The sequence below is a fragment of the Salvelinus sp. IW2-2015 genome, linkage group LG23 (assembly GCF_002910315.2).
Source record: "Salvelinus sp. IW2-2015 linkage group LG23, ASM291031v2, whole genome shotgun sequence".
In the NCBI taxonomy this organism is placed as follows: domain Eukaryota; kingdom Metazoa; phylum Chordata; class Actinopteri; order Salmoniformes; family Salmonidae; genus Salvelinus; species Salvelinus sp. IW2-2015.
This window is the reverse complement of record NC_036863.1, coordinates 47,824,607-47,844,784: the sequence shown is the minus strand read 5'-3', so window position 1 is coordinate 47,844,784 and position 20,178 is coordinate 47,824,607. Positions and strand designations below refer to the sequence as shown.

Below are 20,178 nucleotides of genomic sequence, written 5' to 3'. Positions count from 1 at the left end.
CTTGACTGGTACAGTAGTTTGGTGTCCTGAAGCTGTGCAAAACTTATACACCATTGATACAAAAAACAAGGCCAACGTTATATTTACAGATTTTTATTTTTTAATTATGGTGCAAACAATGACATCCAGATATATTGATACACAATTTTACTGTGCATGTGTGTATGTGCATCTGTTTGAGTATGAGTGTATGTGTATATGAAAGAGAGAAAGAGCGAGCGAGCGCACAGAACTTAGTGAGCATACTCCTATGAGTAGCTACTAGAAGCCAGTCAGTCAGAAAGAGAGGGAGTAAAAACAGACGGAAATAAGCCTTGCCTCCACACAATTCTCTACCTCTGTATAAACAGACGACCACAGAGAGAGATAAGAGGTTATCCTATCATTATGTACACACATGTACAGTACGCATTGCACGCACGCAGACGAACACACGCGCATACACTTTCTGTCACCTCAACTAAAGGACTAAATGTCCATTTCAATTTTTTCCCCCGCTCTTCCCCCCCACATCTTTTATCCTACTCCTTCTCCTCCCCACTTCATCCTCTCTTCCTTCTTTCACACTCCTCTCCTTCCCTCTCTCCCAGGTAGCGTCAGACTATAACAGCGGAGGCAAGATACTAAATTAAGGGTTTTAAGGACATACGTGATTGGGTTGCGTGCACTGTGTCACAATTACCCAGCATCCACTGGGGCAGAACACAAACCATTTACCCCCCCCATCAGGACGTCATGACAATGGTATGCAAATTTACAGTATACAAGTTTTGGGTGAATTCACCATGCAAGGAATACTTTTCTCTTTTAGTGTGTGTGTGAGAGAGAATGTGTGTGTTAAAGAGTGTGTAACATTTATTAAGCGTACTCTATATCCAGAATAATTTACATAAAAGGACAATATTTATTTGAACAGGGCAGGGCCGGAGAGCCTGGGTAACCATGGTATGGTGTGCGAAAGGTGGGGCTTAGGTGAGTGTCAAAGAGACAGGGTAGGATAGGGGGGGAAGAGGGGGTTATAGGGCTGCTGTTTGGGGGGGATAAAGGAGGAGGTTGCGGTGAGTTTGTGGGAAAAGAGGTGGTTGGGGGGGGGGGTTATAGGGCTGTGGTTGTGGGGTAGAGAGGACGATGAGGATAGGGAGGTTGCAGGCAGACTCAGCGACACTCCCACACTTTGACTGTCTGATCAACGCTGCCTGTTACCACGTATGGCGCAGTCCGGTGCATATCTGGAAGACAGAGATACAGATGTAAGAGACAATGGAAGATGGACTGGGTGGAGGCAGAACTGTGGAACTGGCAGAAGTGGATTGGCGATTACACACACAAATAGGTGGTTTTGACTAGACGTACAGCAATTTGAGGGAATGCACACAGACACATGGACACAAACACACACTCTTACCCAGAGAGGTAACAAAGTGTTCATGGGCACACAGGGTCTTCATGCAGCGCTTGTTCTTGTAGTCCCAGATCCTCAGAGTCTTATCATCAGCACAGCTCACTATGAACTTGCCTCCAGGGTGCACCAACACACCACGCACCCAGTTATCATGACCCACCTAGAGAGAGGATAGAACACGTTACACACACTAGACCAGTGTTTCCCAACTCCAGTCCTCGAGTACCCCCCCAACAGTACATGTTTTTATTGTAGCCCCAGACAAGCACACCTGATTCAACTTAATCATCAAACCCTTGACTTGAATGAGGTGTGATTTTCATTGTAGCCCTGGACAATGTGTACGGTTGGGGGTACTGGAGGAGAGGGTACTGGAGGACCGGCGTTGGGAAACACTGTACTAGACCAACCTGTGAAAAAAACACTGGAAACCAATCGGGTTACCTGAGGAGGAGGTAACACACACACAAACTCACCAGAGTCATAAGGCACATGCCAGTGCTAATGTCCCACATCTTGATGGTCTTATCTCTAGAGCCAGAGAGAAGGAACGGACCAGACTTCCCATTCTTCTTACTCTACAGGGAGAGAGAGCGAGAGAAAAAGGGCGAGAGACCGGGGGAGAGAGAATATGCTCATCATTGAAAAACAAGAGTGTGTATGCACTGTTACATTGTTAACCTACAAAAGTACCCAAGGTTTTGAAATTAATATCTAGAAAATTACAGAGGGTTACAGAATGGTTTGACACTAGCTGCCCTTTTAATTTCTCCTGGTTAAAATCCTGCAATCTTGTGGCCTAGTGGGCTTAAACCACTGCCTCAGGTTCACATTTACTGCTGTAGCATGGGTTCGAATCCAGCCCACTGCTATTGCACCAAAAATCATCTTTCTACGGTCTCTTCTCTATCCGATAAAGCATAAAATGCCKAAAATATGCCGTTAAAAAAAATATGCTATCTTATTGGTTGAGCTCTGGTACTATGTTCACTGGTTTTCAAAGACACCACCAGAGAGTCTTTAAATTAATTCCAGGGTTGCAAAATTCCAGGTTTCACAGACATCCTGGTTGGAGGATTACGGATTTCCTGCTTATTCCTTCCTGATTCAGGGAATCTTCCAACCAGGATTTCTGGTAAACCTGGGAATTTTGGTAGAGTTACCAAATCTTTGCAACCTTAACAAAATGTGACTCACCATCTGGATTTGGTCTTATGTAGCAACATTTTAAATTGTGTTTTTTACATTGGATAGTAGAGACATGGTTTATCATACACTGCATTTTTGAGGAACAATGGGAAAGTAATTCTGCTTTGAAAGTTGATAAACTTGTAAACTCACTTTTGAGAAAATCGCCTTAGAATATTTTTGGTACCTACTGGAGAGCTCTTCTTTGTCTAAACCCATTCAGCATCGTTCACACCCTCTTAAGCTTTAGCCCCACCCATCTCCTTGCGTTCAGAGCTCACACTTGAGGCTCTGGTTGATGATTTGTTTACCTCTGGATAACATGAAAACGGCCTAACAAGCTCTGCTGGCAACAATTTCATTACACTTTTTTTGCCGACATTTACTGACACTGACCATTTTCAACGCGTGTTGTATCCTTTAGCTTAAAACATGTAGCTAAACAATTAACCTAGCTAGGTAAACAACATGTAAGATCACACACGTCACGTAACGTTAGCTAACGAGCCAGCCAGCAAACGTTAGCTAGTTAAACAACAATGAACATAGTGCCAAATCATGCCGTTACTACCCTGCATGAATCTGCTGGGAGCTAACCAACCAGGTTCAATGTTAGCTAGCTAACATTAGCCTTTAACTAGCAAAGCAAACGGTTCTGGGATACGAATAGTCATACACGTAATGTTAGCTATGGAGCCAGCCAGCTAACGTTAGCCAACTAGCTAACAGTACACTTTAGCTTGAAATGTAACCACTTTCTGTCAAAATTAGAAAATTAATATCTGAAAACGTAGCTAGCTAGACTATCTTACCCTTATACATCCTCGTGCATTGACGTGTCTCCCTGTCATGAAGACCATGCCACAGTTGCCCTTAGTTTGACGATGTAATCCAGAGACAGGTGTTTTCTCCATCTCTTTAGCTATCATACTCTAATTCCACTGATTTCAAAACTCAATCCTCCAGAAAGTGGAGAGCAACACTTATGCAGCTCCACTACACAATACATTATTAAAAAAGCCACATTCAACAGGATTACCAACACAGACTGACCAGCTCAAATAGACAGAAGCCTGCTATATGGCAGACCAATCCAAACTCCTCTCTCTGCATGTCCAGCCCACTCTTTATCTCAGCCAATAATGGCTAGTGGGAAGGTTGCTGGCTTTTTCTGTGTGCTTAACCAACAAGGCTTGTAATGTAACAATTATATTTGTATTTACAGATGGCATACATTTACATTACATTTAAGTCATTTAGCAGACGCTCTTATCCAGAGCGACTTACAAATTGGTGCATTCACCTTATGATATCCAGTGGAACAACCACTTTACAATAGTGCATCTAACTCTTTTAAGGGGGGGGGGGGGGTTAGAAGGATTACTTTATCCTATCTAGGTATTCCTTAAAGAGGTGGGGTTTCAGGTGTCTCCGGAAGGTGGTGATTGACTCCGCTGACCTGGCGTCGTGAGGGAGTTTGTTCCACCATTGGGGTGCCAGAGCAGCGAACAGTTTTGACTGGGCTGAGCGGGAACTGTACTTCCTCAAGGGTAGGGAGGCGAGCAGGCCAGAGGTGGATGAACACAGTGCCCTTGTTTGGGTGTAGGGCCTGATCAGAGCCTGAAGGTACGGAGGTGCCGTTCCCCTCACAGCTCCGTAGGCAAGCACCATGGTCTTGTAACGGATGCGAGCTTCAACTGGAAGCCAGTGGAGAGAGCGGAGGAGCGGGGTGACGTGAGAGAACTTGGGAAAGTTGAACACCATACACACCAAACAGCATACACGTTTGTTATTAAGGCACATGAAAGTTCACATGTTCAAGATGGCATTTCTGCCTCAAAACACATTTTGATTAAAAAATAAATAACTATAAATAACCAGGACAGAGTTTGAGAAACACTGGGTTACTGAGTCAGGATTAGGGTTAGTGTGTGTACATAGAGGTTCTCCTCACCTCTGAGTTGGTAGCCTCCAGGATGGTAGGGTGAGCGGTATCGGGGGCCCAGGCGATACACTCCACCACGTGTTCGTGCTCCCGCAGCTCAGCCTTACACTCCTTTGAGGTGGCCACCCACACACGCACCGTCTGGTCGTTGGAACAGCTGGCGATAAGAGAACCATCCTGGTTAGGCCGGACCATCCTCACCCACTCCCTGTGGCCTGTAAATGTCTTCACACAGTACCTAAAGAAAGAAAACACTCAGAATTATATACATACACAAAGACATACACACCTGCAGCAACACTCAAATACGGGACATTTTGCAACACCAGAATGTGTCTGCCACTGGATTGATAAAAAATGAGATTAAGTATTTCAGCACCTGATAAGTGAGATAAGTCAATCAAATGTATTTCAATCAAATGCATTTATAAAGCCCTTTTCACATCAGCCGATAAGTGTGTTTGTGTGTCTCACCCAGTGGCCACCTCCCACATTTTGATGGTCTTGTCTCTGGAGCCGGAGACTATGTGGTCTCCGTTGGGCATGATGGCTACAGACGACACGTTATGGTCATGACCTGAAACAGACAGACGGAGGAGAGAGGGAAAGAGATATTAGTAAGCCTAATACAAAAGAACCAGGTCCACTTTACAGTAATTACATAGTACTAACCAAATATTTAGACATATTTATTCAGGGTTTTCAGGTCATATTTCATACATACATGACCAAAGTATAAGGACAACTGCTCGAACATTTCATTCCAAAATCATGGGCATTAACATGAAGTTTGTCCCCCCTTTGCTGCTAAAACAGTATCCACTCTTCTGGGAAGGCTTTCCACTAGAAGTTGGAACATTGCTGTGGGGACTTGCTTCCATTCTGCCACAAGACCATTAGTGATGTCAGGCACTGATGTTGAGCGATTAGGCCTGGCTTGCAGTCGGCGTTCGAATTCATCCCAAAGGTGTCCGGTGGGGTTGAGGTCAGGGCTCTGTGCAGACCAGTCAAGTTCTTCCACACTGATGTTCAACAAACCATTTCTATATGGACCTTGCTTTGTGCACGGGGCATCATCATGCTGAAACAGGAAAGTGCCTTCCCCAAACTGTTGCCACAAAGTTGGAAGCACAGAATTGTCTAGAATGTCATTGTACGCTGTAAAATTCAAGGCACACCTAACCAGCATGATTACCACAGCATTCTGCAGCGATACGCCATCCCATCTGATTTGCGCTTAGTGGGACTATCATTTGTTTTTCAACAGGACAATGACCCAAAACACACCTCCAGGCTGTGTAAGGGCTATTTGACTAAGAAGGAGAGTGATGGAGTGCTGCATCAGATGACCTGGTCTCCACAATCACCCAACCCAATTGAGATGGTTTGGGATGAGTTGGACCACAGAGTGAAGGAAAAGCAGCCAGTGCTCAGCATATGTGGGAACTCCTTCAAGGCTGGTTGAGAGAGTGTGCAAAGCTGTCATCAAGGCAAAGGGTGGCTACTTTGAAGAATCTAACATGTTTTTTGATTTGTTTAACACTTTTTTGGTTACTTCATGATTCCATGTGTGCTATTTCATAGTGTTGATGTCTTTACTGTTTTCTGCATTGTAGAATAATAGTGAAGAAAAACCCTGGAATGAGTAGGTGTTTCCCAAACTTTTGACTGGTACTATATGTGTTTGTATATATAAATAGTACACGTTTCATGGTTTACAATTTCAGATAGATACAATGCATTCGGAAAGTATTCAGACCCCTTGAATTTTTCAACATTCTTACGTTACTGCCCTACTCTAAAATGGATTAAATACATTTTTCCTGAATCTCCACAATACCCCATAATGACAAAGCGAAAACAGGTTTTTAGAAACATATATATATATATATATATATAAAAACGTATTTACATAAGTATTCAGACCCTTTGCTATGACTCTTGGGATAGTCTGAATACTTTCCAAATGCGCTGTATCTTTAGATGGGTTATGTACATTCAAGGATTTAGACATTTTCACATTGTTAGAAGGCAGTGCTTCTGTAGTCCCGGGGACCAAAAGGGGTGCACCCCCCCTTCATACATCAAACTCCAATGAGAGGTTTGATGGGTCCCGAGGGCAAGGACCAAGAAGCACAGCTCAAAGATGTATGGACAGGTATGGTAGCAGATTCTCAGCGGGACCAAGCCATCCACACATAATGGACGCAAATTAAATATTTTTAAATAAATAAAGTCAAAAGGAGGGTTTGGTCTTTGTAGGTCTACTGTGGAATGAAATACAATTGTTTTCCCTTTTTAAGGTAAAACATATTTTTCCAGTTTTAAAAAGTCAATCAAATACTGCTGCCATTGACTACAATGGAGGGTGGACCTTTTTCCACTCAAGAACTACAAATATCTTATAGAAAAACCAGCTGCACTGGCCTGGACACCACTAAACCAGTAGGTGGTGGACCAAAAAAAAGGCCAGCGGAGGGCACAATTATACACTGACTCCAAAAATTACAGACAATGTTGCAAAAACATTTGGCCAAAATAGGGATGGGCATTTGACTTTTTTTGTCCTGTTCAGTACACATTATATACTTTTTAGTATTCAAGTACTCGAATAAAAACAAATAATATTTACAACAGGCCCACATTGAAAAAAAATTATAAAAAGTGTACGTATTTATCTATAGACCTATGCCAACAGTGCGCAACAAACACCTCATTTATCATAACCATTACAGATAAACTATGATTGCAACATTTCTCCATATATACTGAACAAAAATATAAATGCAACACGTAAAGTGTTGGTTCCATGTTTCATGAGCTGAAATAAAAGGTCCCAGAAATATTCCATATGTACAAAAAAGCTGATTTCGTTCAAATTTTGTGCACAAATTTACATCCCTGTTAGTGAGTATTTCTCCTTTGCCAAGATAATCCATCCACCCGACAGGTGTGGCATATCAAGAAGCTGATTAAAACAGCATGATCATTACACAGATGCACCTTGTGCTATGGACAATAAAAGGCCGCAAAAATATGCACAACACAATGCCACAGCTGTCTCAAGTTGAGGGAGCGTGCAATTGGCATGCTGACTGCAGGAATGGCCACCAGAGAAGTTCTGAAGAATATAAGAATTATGTTAATTTCTCTGCCTCCAAAGTCGTTTTAGAGAATTTGGCAGTACGTCCAACCGGCCTCACAACCGCAGACCACGTGTAACCATGCCAACCCAGGACCTCCAAATCAGGCTTCTTCACCTTCGGAAGCATCTGAGACCAGCCACCCGGACAGCTGATGAAACTGTGGGTTTGCACAACTAAATAATTTCTGGAGGCACATTGTCATGCCATTCATCTGCCGACATCACCTCATTTTTCAGCATAATAATGCGCGGCCCTGTGTCAAGCTGAAAATGTCCCAGTTCTTCCATGGCCTTCATACTCACCAGACATGTCACCCATTGAGCATGTTTAGGATGCTCTGGATCAACGTATACGACAGCGCATTCCAGTTCCCGCCAATATTCAACAACTTGGCACAGCCATTGAAGAGAGGGACAACATTCCACAATCAACAGCCTGAGATGCGAAGTAGATGTGTCACACTGCATGAGGCAAATGGTGGTCACATCAGATAATGACTGGTTTTCTGATCCACGCCCCTACCTGTTTTTTTTTTTACGGTATCTGTGACCAGAGGTATATCTGTATTATCAGTCATGTGAAATCCATAGATTAGGGCCTAAATCATTTATTTCAATTGACTGATTTATGTACAGTGGCAAGAAAAATTATGTGAACCCTTTAGAAATACCTGGATTTCTGCATAAATTGGTCATAAAATTTGATCTGATTGTCATCTAGGTCACAAGAATAGACAAACACAGTCTGCTTAAACTAATAACACAAACAATTATATGTTTGTCTTTATTGAACACACAGTGTAAACATTCACAGTGCAGGGTATGTGAACTCTTGGATTTAATAACTGGTGTTTTCTGCCGTTGCGGATCAGACCTGCACAACGGTCAGAAGGAATTTTGGACCATTCCTCTATACAAAACTGTTCCAGTTCAGCAATATTCTTGAGATGTCTGGTGTGCACTGCTCTCGAGGTCATGCCACAGTATCTCAAATCGGGTTGAGGTCAGGACTGACTGGGCCACTCCAGAAGGCGTATTTTCTTCTGTTGAAGACATTCTGTAGCTGATTTACTTCTGTGTTTTGAGTTGTTGTCCAGTTGCATCACCCAACTTTTGTTGAGCTTCGGACAGATAGCCTAACATCCTCTTTCAAAATGTCTTGATAAACCTGGGAATTCATTTTGACAATAGCAAGCTGTCCAGGCTCTGAGGCAGCAAAGCAGCCCCAAACCATGATGCTCCTTCCACCATACTTTACAGTTGGGATGAGGTTTTGATGTTGGAGTGCTGTGCCTTTCTTTCCTCCACACATAGCGGTGCGTGTTCCTTCCAAACAACTCAACTGTAGTTTCATCTGTCCACAAAATATTTTGCCAGTTGTGCTGTGGAACATCCAGATGCTCTTTTGCGAACTTCAGACATGCAGCAATGGTTTTTTTGGACAGCAGTGGCTTCTTCCGTGGTGTCCTCTAATGAACACCATTCGAGTTTTATGTATCGTAGACTCGTCAACAGAGATGTTAGCATGTTTCAGATATTTCTGTAAGTCTTTAGCTGACACTCTAGGATTCTTATTAACCTCATTTAGCATTCTGCGTTGTGCTCTTGCAGTCATCTTTGCAGGACGGCCACTCCTAGGGAGAGTAGCAACAGTGCTGAACTTTCTCCATTTACAGGCAATTTGTCTTGCCGTGGACTGATGAACATCAAAGCTTTTAGAGATACTTTTGTAACCCTTTCCAACTTTATGCAAGTCAACTATTCAATCTTAGGTCTTCTAAGATGTTTCACATCAGGCAACGCCTCGTGAATAGCAAACTCAAATTTTGTGAGTGTTTTTTATAGGGCAAGGCAGCATCTCCATTCTCGTCTCATCGATTGGACTCCAGGTTAGCTGACTCCAATTAGCTTTGGAGAAGTCATTAGCCTATGGGTTCACATACTTTCCCCAACCTACACTGTGAATGTTTAAATTATGTTTTCAATATATAGTTAATAATGTGTGTGTTATTAGTTCAAGCACACTATGTTTGTCTATTGTTGTGATCAGATCAAATTTGATGACCAATTTATGCAGAAATCCAGGTAAATCCAAAGGGGTCATACTTTTTCTTGCCACTGTATATGAACTGTTACTCAGTAAAATCTTAGAAATTGTTGCATGTGTATATTGTAAAAAGAAAATGAACGAAATCAGCGATAAACCTTTGTAAGACATTCATTTTCACAGTATTTATGCTTCCAGATAAAAGGGAAGAAGCAACCAGCGCTCAAAGTCAAGATCTAGTAACTTCTTAAAGTTTGCCTTTAGGTCTTTAAAAAATGGCAGGTAACAGACAATCAGTATTCYGACCCATTCACTTTTTGTTACGTTACAGCCTTATTCTACAAAGGGCTCAAAAAATTGTTTTCCCCGATTCAAACTACACACAATACCCCATAATGACAGTGCAAACAGGTTTTTAGATTATTTTTTGTGTGCAAATGTAATAAAAAAAACAAAAAACAGAAGGTATTTACATAAGTATTCAAACCCTTTGGTATGAGACTCTAAAATGAGCTCATCCTGTTTCCATTGATCATCCTTGAGCTGTTTCTACAACTTGGAGTCTGTGGTAAATTCAATTGATTGAACATGATATGGAAAGGCTATAGTTTGTCCAGTTTGGCCGGGCGGCCAGCTCTATGAAGAGTCTTGGTGGTTCCAAACTTCTTCCATTTAAGAATGATGGAGGCCACTGTGCTCTTGGGGACCTTCAATGCTGCAGACATTTTTTGGTACCCTTTCCCAGATCTGTGCCACGACAAAATCCTGTCTCGGATCTCTACGGACAATTCCTTCGACCTCATGGCTTGGTTTTTGCTCTGACATGCACTGTCAACTGTGGGACCTTATATAGACAGGTGTGTGCCTTTCCAAATCATGTCCAATCCATTGAATTTACCACAGYTGGACTCCAATCAAGTTGTAGAAACATCTCAAGGATGATCAATGGAAACAGGATGCACCTGAGCTCAATATCGAGTCTCAAAGCAAAGGGTCTGAATACTTATGTAAATAAGGTATTATTTTTTTTACTTTGTCATAATGGGGTATTGTGTGTAGATTGATGAGGATTTTTTTTAGAATAAGGCTGTAATGTAACAAAATGTGGAATAAGTCAAGGGGCCTGAATACTTTCCGAATTCTCTGTACAATATTAAAACAGGTGTCTCAATTCTTTTTTTTTTATATATATATTTTTTTTAAGAATGCCCGTTTTGAATAAATCCTGTCTGATCGGGGTTGATTATAGAAGGTAAGTGCTAGGGTTTTAGCTAATATCCAATCCAAAAGCGAGAGGGTCCTCAACTTTCTTTAGAATGAGTGATATAGTGGCTTGATAAAAAGGCTGGGGTATAGAGATGTATCAAAGCAGTGGGAGTAGGCTGAAGCTAATAGTGGACAGAGTTGTTTAGAAAATGTCTTCGAACCCGTCTGGTCCTGGTAAAATTTCTGAAGAGGTAAATGGTTAATCAAGATCCATTCTCACTGCATCTGTTAGCTTGGGTATTGGTAAACTTGAGAGGAAAGCATCTGTCAAGTGGTCTCCAGAGGCTTCAGTGCGATATAAATCAAATCTCATTTGAGATCAACCCTGTTTCAGTACGATATTAGGCGGGAGGCTGTGGATTGTCTTAATTGGTGGGCTAGAATTCTGCTAAAATTCTATTTCTATGGTAGTAACCATGTAAGTACACTAACAACAGTGTAGGTAGATCAGGGTTTCTGTTAGCCGGTAAATGCCGGCTTTAGGACATGCTGTAGGTCATGTAATGGTTTGTCACATGCAATATGCTTTGTGGACTTCACCGGACAGAGGTTGCTCTCCGGTTTTGTGAGTAAACAAAAAGGTGTGGAATCTTCATACTGTCTCGGCCTTAGGCATATACCACGGCTCAATCATGGCTAGAAGGGATCCAGCTATTGTCAAATTAACGTCAAAAGTTGATTTTCTTAGCATTTTAAAGAGGCCAAACATTTTCAAACAAATAGCCTATAGGACAGGTCGTTAGCAAATAATATTATACAAATATTATATTTTGAAGTAGTGCTTTATTACTGTATGCCGGCTTTAGGACATGTACATATGGATGGCCAGTATATTTCTCAAATGTCCAGTAAATTCAAATCATAAATAAAAATAAATCCTGAGGTAGGTACACATTGGTAAATAGTGCTTGTTATACCACTTGGAGGAACACACAACCACACACACACACACAACCCCACCCACACACACACACACACACACACACACACACACACACACACACCTCAGCCCCTCACCGTGCATGGTGCGGATGCACTCGAAGCCCTGGAAGTCCCACAGCTTGATGGTCATGTCTGCAGAACAGGAAGCCAGCAGCTTGCCCGTCTGGTCAAAGGAGATGTCCTGGACAGAGTCTGTATGGCCCTTCAGTGTCCGCTCAAAGTCCCCTGCCTCATAGTCCCACACCTAGAGAAATACACACACATTACAAACACACAGTCAGTTAATATCGCTTTGAAACATTTTCAACATGACAATAAACTTCCTCTGGATCAATGCAAATGAGCATAAAATGTTTTGGAAATTGGAATCATACCCAATGCAAGTGAGAGAGAAAGAAAGGAGAAAAATAAAAGAAAGAGTAGAGGGAAAGAGACAGCGAAAGAAAGGAGAGAAAGGCGGTGAAAGAAAGAGCAGGAGGAGATTTGCATGTATCCCAGGGTACAGTGCTCGGTGATCTGCCAACGTTGCCCCTGGTTACCAGAGCATCACCCCATCTCAACGTAGATAAGCAGTGACACAGCAGAAAAGACAAACGAGTGAAAAGACAAACGAGTGAGGGAGAGAGATTGAGAGAAAAAGCAAGAGAACAGGCTGAATGAACAACAAAACACTGAATGGAATATGAAATTGTATGAAATATTTTGGGGAATGGCCTCGTCTCCGAGGGAAGATGGCAGGTAGCCCTATGTGGGGCTGCTGGCATCGAAACCCACCCCACTGGGGGAGAGGAGCTCCAATGATGGGCCTTAAGGTTATTATAGCTGGTGGTGGTGAGGGTGGTGGATGGTTGTCGAAAACTGTTGCTGAAAAACAGCAAGTGAGAGAACGAGGGTAAGTTGACATACACTTAGGTTGGAGTCATTAAAACTCGTTTTTCAACCACTCCACAAATTTCTTGTAAACAAACTATAGTTTTGACAAGTCGGTTAGGACATCTACTTTGTGCATGACACAAGTCATTTTTCCAACAATTGTTTACAGACAGATTATTTCACTGTATCACAATTGCAGTGGGTCAGAAGTTTACATACACTAAATTGACTGTGCTTTTAAACAGCTTGGAAAATTCCAGAAAATTATGTCATGGCTTTAGAAGCTTCTGATAGGCTAATTGACATAATTTGAGGTGTACCTGTTGATGTATTTCAATGCCTACCTTCAAATTCAGTGCCTCTTTGCTTGACATCATGGGAAAATCTAAAGAAATCAGCCAAGACCTCAGAAAAAAAATTGTAGCCCTCCACAAGTCTGGTTCATCCTTGGGAGCAATTTCCAAACGCCACGTTTATCAGTACAAACAATAGTACGCAAATATAAACACCATGGGACCACGCAGTCGTCATACCGCTCAGGAAGGAGACTCGTTCTGTCTCCTAGAGATGAAAGTACTTTGATGTGAAAAGTGCAAATCAATCCCAGAACAACAGCAAAGGACTTTGTGCAGATGCTGGAGGAAACAGGTACAAAAGTATCTATATCCACAGTAAAACGAGTCCTATATCGACAGAACTGAAAGGCCGCTCAGCAAGGAAGAAGCCACTGCACCAAAACCGGCATAAAAAATCCAGACTTCGGTTTGCAACTCCACATGGGGACAAAGATCGTACTTTTTGGACAAATGTCCTCTGGTCTGACGAAACAAAAATAGAACTGTTTGGCCATAATGACCATCGTTATGTTAGGAGGAAAAAGGAGGAGGCTTGCAGGCCAAAGAACACCATCCCAACCGTGAAGCACAGGGTGGCAGCATCATGTTGTAGGGGTGCTTTGCTGCAGGAGGGACTGGTGCACTTCACAAAATAGATGGCATCATGAGGGAGGAAAATTATGTGGAAATATTGAAGACACATCTCAAGACATCAGTCTTGAGGAAGTTAAAGCTTGGTCGCAAATGGGTCTTCCAAATGGACAATCATACTTCCAAGCATACTTCCAAAGTTGTGGCAAAATGGCTTAAGGACAACGAAGTCAAGGTATTAGAGTGGACATCACAAAGCCCTGACCTCAATCCTATAGAKAATTTGTGGGGAGAACTGAAAAAGCATGTGCGAGCAAGGAGGCCTACAAACCTGACTCAGTTACACCAGTTCTGTCAGGAGGAATGGGCCAACATTCTTATTGTGGGAAGCTTGTGGAAGGCTACCCGAAACGTTTGACCCAAGTTAAACAATTTAAAGGCAATGCAACAAAATAATAATTGAGTGTATGCAAACTTCTGACCCACTGGGAATGTGACTAAAGAAATAAAAGCTGAAAAATCATTCTCTCTGCTATTATTCTGACATTTCACATTCTTTAAATACAGTGGTGATCCTAACTGACCTAAAACAGGGAATTCTTACTCTGATTAAATGTCAGGAATTGTGAAAAACTGAGTTTAAATGTATTTGGCTAAGGTGTATGTAAACTTCTGACTTCAACTGTAAATGCATCCCAGGATTTACACCCATTGGTTGAGAGAGAAGAAGGTGATAATTGCAAGAGTGAGCCCATAGGCTGAACAGCAAGCATGAGGAATGTGCATTTTTGTAAACAGGGTAAATAGGTGAATGATATTCCGCACATTTTTAATAGGAAAGAGGAGAAGAAACAAGACGCCGGTAGAATAGGAAAAAGTGAATTGTGTGATTACTGGATGAAATCAATCAAGCATTCAGCCTTCCTGGTAGAACTATCGTAAACTACAGTGCATTCGCAAAGTATTCAGACCCCTTGACTTCTTCCACATTGTTATGTTACAACCTTATTCTCAAAGTGATTAAAAATATATATATTTTCCCGCCCGCAATAAATCTACACACAATATCCCATAATGACAAAGCAAAAACAGGTTTACACACGTATTAAATGTAAAAAACAGAAATATATATTTTTAACCAAATGTAATAAAAATAAACTGAAATTACATTTATAAGTATTCAGACCCTTTACTCAGTACTTTGTTGAAGAACCTTTGGCAGCGATTACAGTCTTGGGTATGACTCTACACGCTTGGCACAACTGTATTTGGGGAGTTTCTCTCATTCTTCTCTGCAGATCCTCTCAAGCTCTGTCAGGTTGGATTAGGGAGCTTCGCTGCACAGAAATTTTCAGGTCTCTCCAGAGATGTTTAATCGGGTTCAAGTCCAAGCTCTGGCTGGGCCACTCGGACATTCAGAGACTTGTCAGAAAAGCCACTCCTGCATTCTCTTGGCTGTGTGCTTAYGATCGTTGTCCTGTTGGGATGTGAACCGTCGCCCTAGTCTGAGGTCGTGAGCACTCTGGAGCAGGTTGTCATTTTTCCCTTGATCCTGACTAGTCTCCCAGTCCCTGCCACTGAAAAACATCCCCAAAGCATGATGCTGCCACCACCATGATTCACCGTAGGGATGGTGCCAGGCTTCCTCTAGACGTGACGCTTGGCATTCAGGCCAAAGAGTTCAATCTGATTTCATCAGACCAGAGAATCTTGTTTCTCATGGTCTGAGTGCTTATAGGTGCCTGGCCAATCTACCATAAAAGGCCTGATTGGTGGAGTGTTGCAGAGATGGTTGTACTTCTGAAAGGTTCTCCCATCTCAACAGAGGAACACTGGAGCTCTGTCAGAGTGACCATCAGGTTCTTGGTCACCTCCCAGACCAAGTCCATTCTCCCCCTATTGCTCAGTTCGGTCAGATGGCCAGCTCTAGGAAGAATCTTGGTGGTTCCACACTTCTTCCATTTAAGAATGATGGAGGCCACTGTGTTCTTGGGGACCTTCAATGCTGCAGAATTGTTTTGGTACCCTTCGCTAGATCTGTGCCTCGACACAATCCTGTCTCAGAGCTCTACGGACAATTCCTTCGACCTCATGGCTTTGTTTTTGCTCTGACATGCACTGTCAACTGTGGGACCTTATATAGACAGGTGTGTGCCTTTCCAAATCATGTCCAATCAATTGAATTTACCACAAATGGACTCCAATCAAGTTGTAGAAACATCTCAAGGATGATCAATGGAAACAGGATGCATCGGAGCTGAATTTTGAGTCTTAAAGCAAAGTATCTGATTACTTATGCAAATAAGGTATTTTATCAATTTGAAACATTTCTAGAAACCCGTTTCATTTTCTCATTATGGGGTATTGTGTGTAGATTGATAAGGACATTTTTTGATTGAATAATTTTTCAGAATAKGGCTGTAATGTAACAAAATGTGGAAAAAGTCAAGTGGTCTGAATAGTTTCCGAATGAGGAATAAGGAAAATGAGAGCATCAGAGCAAGAGTAGGAGAGAGAGAGAGAGGATATAGAGAAGATTAAGAGGACGAAAGCTAATGGACAGGGTGGGGCTGCTAAGAGATAATATCTAATGGGACACAGTCACTGACATACAGTATGTGTTAAAAAAAAAAAAATTGTGGACCAGGGAACCGTAGGCCTACATAAGATACATAGACCTATTGAAACAACCAGCTTGGATTGCAAACAATACTACCATATAAAAGGTTCAAAGAAATATTTTGTTTCTAGGAGTGACCGAAGACAGACAAAATGAATAAAGTGAGCAAAAGAAGCATATTGTCATATAAAGTGTATAAACTCACAATCTCAATTCAATTAGACCCCCAAATAAAGTTCTGAATGTCCAAGTCCCAAACCCAACAAAAAATGAGCAAAATTCAAAATACAAAAATATAAGTAATCCAATATAAGCACAAACTAGGATCAATCTCACCGGATGGTTGAGGAAGAGGAAAATCTCGCCTGGTGGAGATTTCCTTATCAAATCAAACTTTATTTGTCACATGCGCCGAATACAACAAGTGTAGACGTTACAGTGAAATGCATACTTACAAGCCCTTAACCAACAGTGCCGTTCACGAAGAGTTAAGAAAATATTTCCCAAGTAGACTAAAATAAAAAGTAATAATAAAAAGTAACACAATAAGAATAAAAATAATGAGGCTATATACAGGGGGCACCGGTACCGAGTCAGTGTGCAGGGGTACAGGTTAGTTGAGGTAATTTGTACATGTAGGTGGTGGTGAATGCATAGATAATAAACAGCGAGTAGCAGCGGTGTACAAAAGGGAGGGGTCAATGTAAATTGACCGGTGGCGATTTTATTCACTGTTCAGCAGTCTTATGGCTTGGGGGTAGAAGCTGTTAAGGAGCCTTCTGGTCCTAGACTTGGCGCTCCGGTACCACTTGCCATGTGGTAGCAGAGAAAACAGTCTATGACTTGGGTGACTGGAGTCTCTGACAATTTTATGGGCTTTCTTCTGACACCGCCTATTATATACAGTTGAAGTCTGAAGTTTACATACACGTAGGTTGGAATCATTAAAACTTGTTTTTCAACCACTCCACAAATTTCTTGTCAACGAACTATAGTTTTGGCAAGTCGGTTAGGACATCAACTGTGTGCATGACAAGTAACAATTGTTTACAGACAGATTATTTCACTTATAATTCACTGTATCACAATTCCAGTGGGTCAGATGTTTACATAGACTAAGTTGACTGTGCCTTTAAACAGCTTGGAAAATTCCAGAAAATGATGTCATGGCCTTAGAAGCTTCTGATAGGCTAATTGACATCATTTGAGTCAATTGGAGGTGTACCTGTGGACGTATTTCAAGGCCTACCTTCAAACGCAGTGCCTCTTTGCTTGACATCATGGGAAAATCAAAATAAAATCAGCAAAAAAAATTGTAGACCTCCACAAGTATGGTTCATCTTTGGGAGCAACTTTGGGAGCAACGCATGAAGGTACCACGTTCATCTGGGCAACCAATAGTACATAAGTATAAACACCATGGGACTACGCAGCCGGATTAATACTAGGTTTAAATGTCAGGAATTGTGAAAAACTGAGTTTAAATGTATTTGGCTAAGGTGTATGTAAACTTTTGACTTCAACTGTAGGTCCTGGATGGCAGGAAGCTTGTATATTTGGACCATGATAGTTCGTTGGTGATGTGGACACCAAGGAACTTGAAAAACTCTCGACCTGCTCCACTACAGCCCGTTGATGTGAATGGGAGCCTGTTTGTCATGCCTTTTCCTGTAGTCCACGATCAGCTCCTTTGTCTTGCTCACATTGAGGGAGAGGTTGTGGTCCTGGCACCACAATACCAGTTCTCTGACCTCCCTATAGGCCGTCTCATCGTTGTTGGTGATCAGGCCTACCACTGTTGTGTCTTCAGAAAACTTAATGGTGCTGGAGTCGTGCTTGGCCACGCAGTCGTGGGTGAACAGGGAATACAAAAGGGGACTAAGTACACACCCCTGAGGGGCCCCAGTGTTAAGGATCAGCGTGGCAGTTGTGTTGTTGCCTACTCTTACCACCTGGGGGCGGCCTATCAGGAAGTCCAGGATCCAGTTGCAGAGGGAGCTGTTTAGTCCCAGAGTCCTTAGCTTAGTGATGAGCTTCGTGGGCACTATGGTGTTGAACGCTGAGCTCTAGTCAATGAACAGCATTCTTACATAGGTATTCCTTTTGTCCAGGTGAGAAAGGGCAGTGTGGAATGCGATTGAGATTGCATCATCTGTGGATCTGTTGGGGCGGTATGCGAATTGGAGTGGGTCTAAGGTGTCTGGGAGGATGCTGTTGATGTGAGCCATGACCAGTCTTTCAAAGCACGGGGCAGAAATAATTTAGGCAGGTTACCTTTGCTTCCTTGGGCACAGGGACTATGGTGGTCTGCTTGAAACATGTAGGTATTACAGACTCGGTCAAGAAGAAGGTGAAAATGTCAGTGAAGACACTTGACAGTTGGTCCACACATGCTTTGAGTACACGTCCTGGTAATCCGTCTGGCCCAGCGGCTTTTGTGAATGTTGACCTGTTTAAAGATTTTGTTCACATCGGCTACCGAGAGCATTATCACACAGTCTTCCAGAACAGCTGGTGCTCTCGTGCATGCTTCAGTGTTACTTGCTTCGAAGCGAGCGTAAAAGGCATTTAGCTCGTCTGGTAGGCTCGCGTCACTGGGCAGCTCGTGTCTGGGTTTCCCTTTGTAGTCCGTAATAGTTTTCGACGAGCATCAGAGCCGGTGTAGTAGGATTCAATCTTAATCCTGTATTGACGCTTTGCTTGTTTGATGTTTCGTCTGAGGGCATAGCGGGATTTCTTATAAACGTCCGGTTTAGTCTCCCGCACCTTGAAAGCGGCAGCTTTAGCCTTTAGCTCGATGCTGCCTGTATTCCATGGCTTCTGGTTGGGATATGTATGTACAGTCACTGTGGGGATGACGTCGTTGATGCACTTATTGATGAAGCCTGTGACTGAGGTGGTGTACTCCTCAATGCCATTGCATGAATCCCGGAACATACTCCAGTCTGTGCTAGCAAAACAGTCCTGTAGTGTAGCATCCGCATCATCTGATCACTTCCATATTGAGCGAGTCACTGGTACTCCCTGCTTTAGTTTTTGCTTGTAAGCAGGAATCAGGAGGATAAAATTATGGTCAGATTGCCAAATGGAGGGCGGGGGAGAGCTTTGTATGCATCTCTGTGTGTGGAGTAAAGGTGGTCTAGGATCTTTTTTTCTCTGGTTGCACATGTGATTTGCGTGTAAAAATTTAGTAGAACTGATTTAAGTTTGACTGCATTAAAGACCCCGGCCACTAGGAGTCCCGCTTCTGGGTGAGCATTTTCTTCTTTGCTTATGGCCTTATAGAGTTGGTTGAGAGCGGTCTTAGTGCCAGCTTCGTTCTGTGGTGGTAAATAGATGGCTACAAATAATATAGATGAGAACTCTCTTGGTAGATAGTGTGGTCTACAGCTTATCATAAGGGACTCTACCTTAGGTGAGCAATACCTCAAGACTTCTTTAATATTCGACATTGCGCACCAGCTTTTATTGACAAATAGACACACACCCCCACCCCTCGTCTTACCAGTGGTAGCGTCTCTGTTCTGCCAGTGCATGGAAAATCCCGCTAGCTCTATATTGTTCGTATCGTCGTTCAGCCACGTCTCGGTGAAACATAAGATGTTACAGTTTTTAATGTCCCGTTGGTAGGATAATCTTAAATCGTAGGTCATAAATTGTATTTTCCAATGATTGCACGTTAGCAAGAAAAACGAATGGCAGTGGGTGTTTACTCGCTCGCCTACGGATTCTCAGAAGACTGCCCGATCTGCGGCCCCTTTTCCTGCGTCTTTTCTTCACGCAAATGGCGGGAATCTGGGCCTGTTCCAGTGAAAGCAGGATAT

The 20,178-nt window shown here is 42.5% G+C and overlaps 1 protein-coding gene across 2 annotated transcripts in view; it reads right to left on the bottom strand.

Moving 5' to 3' along the window:
* Positions 1–1,051: 1,051 nt before the first annotated feature.
* The window catches only part of LOC111951088 (lissencephaly-1 homolog B-like), a 45,655-nt gene continuing 26,528 nt past the window's right edge, over positions 1,052–20,178 (bottom strand). For both annotated transcript variants that reach the window (XM_023969090.2, XM_023969089.2), the window contains 6 exon segments: positions 1,052–1,229; positions 1,406–1,562; positions 1,879–1,980; positions 4,545–4,773; positions 5,010–5,112; positions 12,011–12,179. In XM_023969090.2, coding sequence (XP_023824858.1) covers positions 1,156–1,229; positions 1,406–1,562; positions 1,879–1,980; positions 4,545–4,773; positions 5,010–5,112; positions 12,011–12,179 — 834 coding nt within the window. In that variant the 3' untranslated portion in view covers positions 1,052–1,155.